At 27.2% G+C, this 12658-nt stretch overlaps 1 protein-coding gene across 3 annotated transcripts in view; it reads right to left on the bottom strand.

Moving 5' to 3' along the window:
- The window catches only part of LOC135922563 (rab GDP dissociation inhibitor alpha-like), a 62483-nt gene that overhangs the window by 6158 nt on the left and 43667 nt on the right, over positions 1-12658 (bottom strand). For 2 of the 3 annotated variants that reach the window (XM_065456963.1, XM_065456961.1), the window contains exons 7-8: positions 1343-1607; positions 1078-1180 (exon numbers count right to left, since the gene is read on the bottom strand). In XM_065456963.1, coding sequence (XP_065313035.1) covers positions 1078-1180; positions 1343-1607 — 368 coding nt within the window. The remainder of the gene's footprint in view (positions 1-1077; positions 1181-1342; positions 1608-12658) is intronic. The other variant, XM_065456962.1, reaches the window with a different exon arrangement.

The raw sequence follows: 12658 nt of genomic DNA, 5'->3' as shown, positions 1-12658 counted from the left end.
TTAAGCTTGCTTCCTTTAGCGGCTCTAATGAGGCGATCATTTTTCTACATTTTTCCAATCTTTATAGGAGAAAAAAAATTTCAGGGTGTACCATTGAAAATAAAAAGAATGGATTAAAAAATTTTTTTTATTAATTTATAGAAATAAATAAGAAATTTATATATAATTTCAGGAACGTTCCGGGAAGGTTCAGAATACACGTTTCGGTTCCGTTCCATGCCCTTGTTTAAAGGTGTTGTGTTTAAAGAAAAAAAGGAATATATTTAATTTAGGACTTAAATCCGCCCTAATCCAGCAATGTGGCGAATGCCGTTCCTTATATTTTTTAGTTAACTAAAGTTTTAAATCCGCACTGATCCTGTAAGGCGGCGTATATTGTACCTTATTTATCAAATTAATTTAAGACTAAAATCTGCCCTAACCCAGCGGTGCGGCGAATAGATTTAATTCAAAACATTTCCATATTTTTTAAGTTTGTAAATAAAATAATTTAACTTGTAAAAATTGATAAGAACTGTTCGCTATTTTTCAATTTAACTTAAGTGGTAAATCCGCACTGACTCTGAGGTGGTTGCCGTCATGGTTATGAAAACGATCAACTAAAGGATGCGATCGCCTTATAATGATTTACCGAGGTTACTACCCCTTTTCTTTTTTTGTAGTGTTGGTACCATGACCAAAATGCCCGTAAAATCTGGTCCCTCTGTCAACCTCTCCGAAAAGCCCGGACCATCGAACTCAATCGATTCCCCCCTCCCCGACGGCTGAACTGCTTATGGTCACTGCTCCAAATATTTTTTAAAAAATTTATGGCTTAAATTAATAAAAGATTATTTTTGGCGAAATCGAAACTTGGGGGAAAAAATCTAATTCAATAACTTAAATTTTTCCAAATATATTTTATAATAAAAAATTGGTATCGGGAAGCGTTAAAAAATATTGTAATCGATTTCTAAAATTGAATAATATTAATTAATAATATAAAGTAGGTATTATTTTTTGATAAACCTTGCCAGTTAAAAGATTAATATAATTGAAAAAAAGGAGAAATAATTTTAATACAAATCAATGTTATACCATATTTCCTCCTAGCTTGAGCAAAGGGTATTATTATTTGACACGAGTCAGAATTTTTGGTATTTGGAATAGGGTGATTTAGTAAGCAAATGCATCTTATTATCTAAAAACAATATACAAAAAAATGATTAAGTAACTTTAGTAATAATGAAAAGTTTGGGTATAGGTTATTTTTAAAAATATCTAGTCTTATAGAAAATTTAAATTTAATACATAAATCTCCAATTTAAACAAAAAATTTTGAGATGAAACAAAAAATACTCACATATCCAACTTTTCTAACAAGGGCGGGAAAATAAGAAGGGTCTCCAATAACATGACGACACCTAGCAATACCTTTGCTCGTTTTGATGCAAATGATATCTCCTTCTTTCGAAACTCGATCAAGATAAGAGTGATTTTGATTGAAGCTTATATTATTGTCATCACCCGTTGTATTAACTAAATCATTTGTTTTGGGGCAAGGGCCTTTAATGATTTCTTGCACGGGCGTGTCTAACATATAGGTTCCGCCATAAACAGCGCTCAATCTTTTAAATATCGTTGTCGAATTTACATTTTAATTATAATTTATTTGTGCAATAATATTAAAATATGCGTTAGTTACCTTATTTATAGTATTTTTGTGATAAGATAATAAAAAACGTTCTTGTTTTTACATATTCTAGTTTGTATGAAAAAGTGGGTAAACAGTTCATAAAGGTTCAAACCGAACCGATATTATTATTTTTACAAACCGAATATTAAACCGCTATTTATTCGTTATTCAGATCCTGACAAAATATAACCAAATTTAAAATAAAACAACATTTTTATCACGCTCTTCGTTTCTTAGTATCGAGGTTATTATGGCCCTTTGAAAAATATAAATAACATGGTCTTTTTCACTCGTAGCGTTAAAGCTACTGCTACTGAAAAAAGTAGAGCGCCACTTTAACAAAATGATCCTTTTCTTCATGTTCAACCTACTATTCTATTAATTTGTAATAGCGTAAGATCCTTAGAATGTTGATGTATTTTAAAAATATTTATTACATAATAAATATTGGGATGAGCCACATTTGTCTTTCTTTTGAGGGCATGATTATACACCTCCAGGTAGTTGTTTGTTCTAGACAAGTAAAAATAATATTTAAATTTTGAAATACCGTGTCCATATATTTTGGAGGAATATAGCATAAACACCGAGTAATATAAAATCTATATACCTCATAAAATTTGTGAGAAGATATTCCACTGATAGCAAGCCATGTGCTAATAATGGCATAGTAGTCATTCGTCTAACAACTTGATAAATTGTAGAATTATGCTAATATCCACTTACTAAACCCAGAGCCTGAGAGTTAAACCACAGAGTCTGGGAGTAGTGAAAAAATAGCCTAAATTTTTTTATTAGAATATAAAATGTGTTATAAATAAATCTTTTATGGCCATATTGGGACTCGTAATCAGTTTCTCCAAATCGAGGGTTATATAGGATATTATTCATTGAGCAAAATTCCAAGATAATGTGAAAAAAATTCAATATATGTCCTATTTTTATCGGGGAGTAGGGCATATATGATAGGCATATTTGTTAAACCCTACTTTTAAAAGTAGCGTGCTACAGCTATCTTTACCCATCAAAAAAAGTTGCGCGCTATTAGCTACTATTCGCAAAAAAAAATTAGAAATAAATTTGTTTTATTTTTTTATTATAATGTAAGTGTATAGTATAATCAACATTTATAAATATTTAAATATAGTTAGTTGTGATTATAAAAAAAATTATGTAAAAACTATAATTTATGAAATAAAAATAACTATGGTAATATTCATTTTTTATTTATTTTGCCGCATTTTAATAATAAAATCATTTCTACTATCATCCCCAAGTCTAGGGCGACGATCAGAAAATATAAGTTTTGCCTTACAAAATAATCTCTCAACACTAGCACTTGAGGGCAAGGCAGTATTTAAAATATAAGAAAAATTATCAAAAATACTCATTTGAGTATTTTCAGATTTAAAAAACGTGTATAGGGGATTTTCTATTATATTAGTATCCTTTATTTTAAAAAAAACTATAAGTGGAAGTAGTTTTGAGACTATTCAGATTAATCACGAGCCTATTACAATCGGAATTGATATAAGGTCAGCTTAGTTTAAAATTGGAATAAATCATAAATTTCATTTGCAAGTACAATTATGCTTTTGAGGGCTAATGGTACAGATCTTATTTTTCAAGTCCTGGGCTCTAGCCAATGGTCTGTGATTCCCAAATAAGCCTTAAAAACATTAATATCAGATCAATTTATATATTTGAATAAGTTTTTACTTTCTGCTGTGTCCAAACAACTGTCGTGGTACATATATAGAACAGCTCTGACAACTCTGCTATTAGAGCATCTTTCATCCTTGAAAGTTATCTGCTATCTTAATCATAAATATCTGGTGGCATAAAATTGTTGTACCAAGGGATAGTTTAAATCATCAGGGTAAATGATTGATTATCAACCAAAGACGTTATCTGAACTGTATCAATTATAAAATCGACAATGACTTTATCAATCAGGCAGTTTTTGAGAAATATTGGCAAGTGCAATATTATTAATTAATCTCGCATATACTAAATTTATTACGATGTTTTTCTATCTCTTTAAAACTGTTGGCATGAACATTCTTATAAAATAAATAATATTAGAATTTAAAAATGACAATTACCTTTAGGTATTTTTTGAGGTTATATATACTTAATTTATTCAATAAGGATATAAATTTTTTACATTTTAAACAAATAAATTTATACCTTTTATTTTTACATCAATTTGAAAATATTTTTCAAATTTTGGAAATGGAAAATTTGTATTATTGTTATCAAGAACATTTTCTTCCAGGGCACATCCATTTCATTGATATCATCATTGTCTAACTTACTTACATCGATTTAGATATCCATTTGCGATGACATTTTAAATAATTTACAATAGATGATTTAGGTTTATAATACAAATTGAAAATATAAATTTCAATTTGAAAATTAAATAAAAAATCATAAAAATTATAATTAATTATATTATATTTTCATGTTTATAGTTACATTCATTATATTTTTAAAAGATAGCTAGCGCACTACTTAGCTACTTTCAAAAAAAGGAGCGCTAAAAAAAAAATTGGAAAAAAAGTAGAGCGCTTAGCTATCGCTACCAAAAAAGCAAGCGCAAAACAGTAGCGCGTTACTTTAACAACTCTGATGATCGGTATCATAACCTCTTGATACATTAAATGGACGCTGTACAATTGATACAATCGAAAAACGACATAAAAGGTGCCGTTCATGTAATTAGAATTTCACATGCACCAAGTACTAAAGGTCTGCAAAGTTATTTTTCGCGGCCCGCGAAAGAAATTTTAGTCCGAGCCTGAATTCAAATTTTTTTTAATCCTATCTTCAAGGGCCCTACCAGAAGCTTGAAGCGCTCTTTCACTGGTAGCCGAGGAAGCAGGAATAGCAAAAGAGTTAAAATACTTAAATTTAGAAAGTCGTTTTGACAAGTCTTTCACCAATTTAAGATTTGGTAAATGATTTTAAATATTGAAAATTTGAGGCAATTAAATAGATATATAAATATATTTTAATTAACCTGCTGTAATATGAAGCAAATAAAGTATGTAATAATAACAAAATAATTTGGTAAACGGATGTTATGTAAAATAATAATAATTGAAAATGACATGTTAAATGTGTTAGATAAAAAATGATATGTTATTTTAATTCTTTGGTCATGTACAACCCGTGCAGACCTCCATCAAACACCATAACATTATCATCATTATTGATTTCCCCTTATTTGTGGTGATGTATTCAGGTAATAATTTTACCCAAAGACTAAGGCAAAGAAGGCCGATTTTTTTTATTACAATCTGTCAATTGTACTTCTTATCGAAACAAATGAGGGCATTGCCTCTGGATACATTTCGAAAGCTGGTGTTTCCAGGCATCTCTGATTTAATCTCTTTCATAAATAGCGTGTCTATTTTCTATAGGATTTTCGGCTATAATACTTCTATAATCTGACGGGTTCTCAGATTTTCAAATACACCGATTCCATTCTGATGTTCGTGCAGACTAAAGGTTATAAATATCAGAAACCTGCAGAGGCACTATTTGCACGGCCCGGCCTAGCCCGGTTTTAAATTTTTTAGGCCCGGCCCGGATTTAAAAATTTCAGGCCCGGCTTGGAATTTTTTAAAATTATATTCGACCTGGTATATATAAAAATTCACCTATGAGGTATTTTACCATATTTTTCAGCGAGTATTATCGCTTATTATTTAAAAAATACATGTAAAAAGCTAATATTTTGAGCATATACTATATTTTATATTGCATTTATAAAAATAAAACTAATATTCATAAAAATGGTAATAATATTTTGAGCATATACTATATTTTATATTGCATTTAAAAAAAATAAAACTAATATTTAATTTTTAAAAATGGAAAATATTTTGAGAATATAATATATTGTATTTAATTTACTATTTAATTTATAAAATAAAAATAAATCGCTATTTAAAAAAATGCATGTATAATAAATAGTATTTTGAAAATATAATCTAATTGCAGAATATTAATATAATTTATTTTATAATATAAATTTTTAACAAAAGAAGATAATTGTAGTTTATAATATTGTAAAAAAAAATATTGAAAAATGTTGGATTAAAAACTTTCATGACTCAAGGTAAAATATAATAAATGCAATAAATATTTGACAGTTTGCAAAGTAAAAAACCAGCATGATTGACGAAACCCTATACTCAAGAAAGATATTAAAAATTCACAAATTATCATGAAGAAAGAGAAACATATCTATCTTTTTAGGTTGAAAATTACTTCTTCTTTCTTCAAGAATTCTCCCAGTAGTGGAAAAATTCCGCTCACAGCTTGCACTTGAAGCAGGAATTGCCAATCGTTTTGCCAATTTTGCTAAAATTGGAAATTCGCTTTGATGAGCCGCACACCACTCTAACAAATTATCCACCTTAAATGTTTCATCTATTTTTTTATTTATGTAATTATAATATTCATCATCGGGTATTGACATATTACCAGAAATACCATCGCCCCATTTGTCATAAAACGATTCAGTTTGTTTAACAACAGTCGTAATTTGACTAGTCGATGGTATTTCATTTACTTCTTGAGCCTCTTATTTAATATAATCTTTTATATAGTTTTCCGTCATCTTGCGATCTGTCCTTGACAACATACGTAATTGCTTGAATTTGGGACAGAGAAAAAGAGAAATAAAATGATACTTGTGTAAAACAAATTTTTCAATTAAAAATGCTTTATATTAAGTAAAATCAATTTTATTTCTCCTTCTTCGCTTTGAAAGGTATTACAAACTTCAAGAAGTTCATAATACCAAATTACCACTTTAAAAAGAGTACAAGAGTCCGACTGTAACTCAACAATAGCTCTGTTAAAATTCTCAAGAATTTTGACTAGATCCTGAAGGATCGGAAAGTCTATAATATAATACTTTTCCGATCCCCCATGTTCTTGAAGAACTTTTATAATTTCTTCATTTTGAGAATAAACAGAATTGAACATATTGTATGTAGAGTTCCAGCGGACTTCTATATCTTGATAAAGGGCTTTCAAATGCTGGCATTTATTACTTTGTTTTAAATGCCCCACTAATATTTTAGTATTATCTATTGTTGATTTTATTAATGGGGCATTACTTTCCAAATATTTGAAGTTAAATGAATTTCTTAAAATTGTATTTAATATATGACAAGAACAATATAATCGTTCATTAAACTTCAGTGCTTTTATAATATTTTTACCTTGGTCTGAACAAATATTATATTAATAAATCGTTAGTGTTAAAATTAAAATTTTTTAATAGATCATCCTTAACTACTTTGATAGTCTTTGACACTTCTTTAAATTTAGAGGTAAATAGGTTTCTATTCACTAACTTCCAGTCATCTGATATATAGTGCATGTTAACTGTTATAAACGAGTTCTTTTTATGGTCATCGCATCATATATCAGTGGAAGCAGCCATAAATCGATTCTTGATTACTGGGGCAATAGTATCACCAAAATGTTTCTTATTTTATTACATTTTTCTTTAAGGTGGCGTGATAGAGTGGTGGGATGTGAAATCAATGAGTCTATTTTACCATACTTTGCCCCAACTTCGACTAGAGCCTAGCTGAATTCAAGAAACCCATTCCCAGCTATCATTTCGAAAGGTCTAATATCTTTTGCGCAAAATGTTAAGGAATGATCTATAAATTTTTCTTTTAAATATTTTATATTACATTTTAGGTTGGTTTTTCAGGTGTAAATTTTTTTTTATTAATTTTCATGGATTTACCATCACATTTATGTCTTTTTAAATGTGATGTACCATGTTTATAATTATAAGATAATATACTTGAACAATTCTTACATTGTACGTAGCCAATGTTTTTTTTATTTTCATCTATTGATGATGTTAAATTTAGCCCATATTTCAGATTTTAAATTATTATTTGTATTTCTAAAAGAATAAATATTATTTTTAATTTTATTAATTATATCATTAGTATTTTGTGTCATGTTATTCCTTTATTTGATTGTTTTGGTAAATATTCTAAAAATTTAGATATGAATTATAAAAAAATATATCAATAATACTTGAATATTGGGGATTATTTAAGATATTTCTTAATTTGATTGTTTTGGTAAATATTCTAAAAATTTAGATATGAATTATAAAAAAATATATTAATAATACTTGAATATTGGGGCTTATTTAAGATATTCCTTTATTTGATTGTTTTGGTAAAATATATTCTAAAAATTTAGATATGAATTATTAAAAAATATATTAATAATACTTGAATATTGGGGCTTATTTAAGATATCCCTTTATTTAATTGTTTTGGTAAAATATGTTGTAAAAATTTAGATATGAATTTTAAAAAAATATATTAATACTTTGAATAAATTTGCAGGAAATTAATAATTAGATCGATCTGTGGGTGTCAGGTAGTGTTAACCATCACCCAATATTATATTAATCATAAATATAATATAATATAATCTTATAACCATTAACTCATAATGTAAAAATTTTTATAAAAAATATTAAGGCCCGGCCCTGGTTTAACAATCTTAGGCCCGGCCCGGATATATTTTAAAAAAAAATTTTTAGACACGGCCCGGATATGTTTAAAAAAAATTTTACATTATGAGTTAATGGTTATAAGATTATATTATATTATAGTTATGATTAATATAATATTGGGTGATGGTTAACACTACCTAACACCCACAGATCGATCTAATTATTAATTTCCTGCAAATTTATTCAAAGTATTAATATATTTTCTTATAATTCATATCTAAATTTTTACAACATATTTTACCAAAACAATCAAATAAAGGAATATCTTAAATAAGCCCCAATATTCAAGTATTATTAATATATTTTTTTATAATTCATATCTAAATTTTTAGAATATATTTTACCAAAACAATCAAATAAAGGAATATCTTAAATAAGCCCCAATATTCAAGTATTTTATTAATATATTTTTTTATAATTCATATCTAAATTTTTAGAATATTTACCAAAACAATCAAATAAAGGAATATTTAAATAAGCTCCAATATTCAAGTATTATTAATATATTTTTTTATAATTCATATCTAAATTTTTAGAAAATTTACCAAAACAATCAAATTAAGGGATATCATCGCACAAAATACTAATGAAATAATTAATAAAATTAAAAATAATATTTTTTCTTTTAGAAATACAAATAATAATTTAAAATCTGAAATATGGGCTAAATTTAACATCATCATAGATGAAAATAAAAAAAACATTGGCTACGTACAATGTAAGAATTGTTCAAGTATATTATCTTATAATTATAAACATGGTACATCACATTTAAAAAGACATAAATGTGATGGTAAATCCATGAAAATTAATAAAAAAAATTTTACACCTGAAAAACCAACCTAAAATGTAATATAAAATATAAAATTTATAGACCATTCCTTAACATTTTGTGCAAAAGATATTAGACCTTTCGAAATGATAGCTGGGAATGGGTTTCTTGAATTCAGTCAGGCTCTAGTCGATGTTGGGGCAAAGTATGGTAAGATAGATATCAACTCATTGATTTCACATCCCACCACTCTATCACGCCACCTTAAAGAAAAATGTAATAAAATAAGAAACATTTTGGTTGATACTATTGCCCCAGTAATCAAGAATCGATTTATGGCTGCTTCCACTGCTATATGATGCGATGACCATAAAAAGAACTCGTTTATAACAGTTAATAGCACAAAATCAGATGACTGGAAGTTAGTGAAGAGAAACCTATTTACCGCTAAATTTAAAGAAGTGTCAAAGACTATCAAAGTAGTTAAGGATGATCTATTAAAAAATTTTAATTTTAACACTAACGATTTTATTAATATAATATTTGTTACAGACCAAGGTAAAAATATTATAAAAGCATTGGAGTTAAATGAACGATTAAATTGTTCTTGTCATATATTAAATACAATTTTAAGAAATTCATTTAACTTCAAATATTTGGAAAGTAATGTCCCATTAATAAAATCAACAATAGATAATACTAAAATATTAGTGGGGCATTAAAACAAAGTAATAAATGCCAGCATTTGAAAGCCCTATATCAAGATATAGAAGTCCGCTGGAACTCTAAATACAATATGCTCAATTCTGTTTATTCTCAAAATGAAGAAATTATAAAAGTTCTTCAAGAACATGGGGGATCGGAAAAGTATTATATTATAGACTTTCCAATCCTTCAGGATCTAGTCAAAATTCTTGAGAATTTTAACAGAGATATTGTTGAGTTACAGTCGGACTCTTGTACTCTTTTTAAAGTGGTAATTTGGTATTATGAACTTCTTGAAGTTTGTAATACCTTTCAAAGCGAAAAAGGAGAAATAAAATTGATTTTACATAAAGCATTTTTTAATTGAAAGATTTGTTTTACACAAGTATCATTTTATTTCTCTTTTTCTCTGTCCCAAATTCAAGCAATTACGTATGTTATTAGGGACAGATCGCAAGATGACGGAAAACTATATAAAATATTATATTAAATTACAAGAGTAAATGAAATACCATCGACCAGTCAAATTACAACTGTTGTTAAACAAACTTAATCGTTTTATGACAAATGAGGCGATGGTAATTCTGGTAATATGTCAATATCCGATGATGAATATTATAATTACATAAATAAAAAAATAGATGAAACATTTAAGGTGGATAATTTGTTAGAGTGGTGGGCGGCTCATCAAAGCGAATTTTTTAGCAAAATTGGCAAAACGGTTATTGGCAATTCCTGCTTCAAGTGCAAGCTGTGAGCGGAATTTTTCCACTACTGGGAGAATTCTTGAAGAAAGAAGAAGTAATCTTCAACCTAAAAAGATAGATATGTTTCTCTTTCTTTATGATAATTTGTGAATCTTGAGTATAGGGTTTCGTCAATCATGCTGGTTTTTTACTTTGCAAACTGTCAAATATATTGCATTATTACATTTTACCTTGAGTCATGAATCCAACATTTTTCATTATTTTTTTTTACAATATTATATAATACAATTATCTTCTTTTGTTAAAAATTTATATTATAAAATAAATTATATTAATATTGTGCAATTAGATTATATTTTCAAAATACTATTTATTATACATGCATTTTTTTAATTAGCGATTTATTTTATTTTATAAATTAAATAGTAAATTAAATAAAATATATTATATTCTCAAAATATTTTCCATTTTTATAAATTAAATATTAGTTTTATTTTTTTAAATGCAATATAAAATATAGTTTATGCTCAAAATATTATTACCATTTTTATGAATATTAGTTTTATTTTTATAAATGCAATATAAAATATAGTATATGCTCAAAATATCCATTTTTATAAATAACAGTTTTATAATTTTTATAAATTCAATATAATATTCTCAAAATATTAGCTTTTTACATGTATTTTTTAAATAATAAGCGATAATACTCGCTGAAAAATATGGTAAAATACCTCATAGGTGAATTTTTGTATATACCACGAATATAATTTTTAAAAATTACGAGCAGGGCCTGAAATTTTTAAATCCGGGTCGGGCCGTAAAAATATTTTTTTTTAAATATCCGGGCCGGGCCTTAAATTTTTAAATCCGGGCCGGGCCGTAAAAAAATTTTTTTAAAAAATATCCGGGCCGGGCCTAAAAAATTTAAAACCGGGCCGGGCCGTGCAAATGGTGCCTCTGCAGGTCTCTGAAATCTATAAAGACATGTGCTACTTCTAATGGGAGATAACTATTAGCTATAATTATATTTTATAAATTGCAAATTTGTATATTTTATACTTTCAATTCCAGTATCTAAAATATAACTTGATAAGCACCTGAATGTTAAATCATTATCCGGGTCAATCATGAATTCGACATTCCACCATATTTTTGCGACAGGTAAGATAAACAGCCTTTCCCACTTGTATGAGTTAAATATTCATCATTAGTATAAACGTATTCATATATCAAAATTTCAAAAAAAAATCATCACGATTTTATGAATGTTCCAAAAATTAAACATTCATTGAGAATTTTATATTTATGAATCTGTATATTTATCGCACTTATATATTGTATTTATCTTGAACCATTTGCAACAACAATGACGTTTGGCTTTAATTGGTATATTACCTTTCTCGTAGGCGACTCAAATAGCGAAAAATTTGTATATTCATAAAAATATTCACAAAATGGTGACAAAATATTTAAGATGATAACAGCCATGTTTATTTAGATGAACTTTTGTATATATATATTATTACGATTCCCACTTTAGGATAACCATAAAAACTATCTGAAATACATATAACTTGAAATGATAGAATATTTTAAATATATATTTGCTTTCAGCAAACAGAAGAAGGATTATATAACTACCAAGGGCATGATTAATGATTATTTAACTAAAGACTGTTTATTACCAGTCGCAAAAAATGTGGTGGAATGCCAAATTCATGATTGGCCTAGATTTAATTATCACCACTCCACATTATCTAATCTGTCAAAACTTAATCCTCTTCTAATACAGATCAAGTATTTAAATTTCTTGTATGCAATAGTTATCTCCTTTTAGAAGTAGCACATATCTTAATAAATTTACACCAAAGCTTTATTTTCAAAATTATTTGTATCACGACTATCGAAAAGAATCGTTGCAAAAAAGTTGGTTGCAAGGCTACATGCAAATTTGATCGCTATATCTTGGGTCAAATATATGAGCAGGGAATATATGTCCTGACAACAAAAATTTCCCTGATTTTTTTTTATAAATTGTTCGATATCTATAATTTTGTTCCGGAAGAGATTCCCTGATATGAATAAATGCTTGAGGAATTAAATTGACTGCTTCGACTTCTTCTTTTTGTTTAGAGATAACTGTAAAATTGTACAGTGCAAGATCATTTAAAAAACTTCATTATCAAGAAGAAATATGGAATATTACCGCAAAATTTTTT

Source organism: Gordionus sp. m RMFG-2023, chromosome 1 (assembly GCF_954871325.1).
Source record: "Gordionus sp. m RMFG-2023 chromosome 1, tfGorSpeb1-WG-v2, whole genome shotgun sequence".
Taxonomy (NCBI): Eukaryota; Metazoa; Nematomorpha; class Gordioida; order Chordodea; family Parachordodidae; genus Gordionus; species Gordionus sp. m RMFG-2023.
The sequence above is the reverse complement of the archived record's forward strand: the minus strand, read 5'-3'. Positions and strand labels throughout refer to the sequence as shown.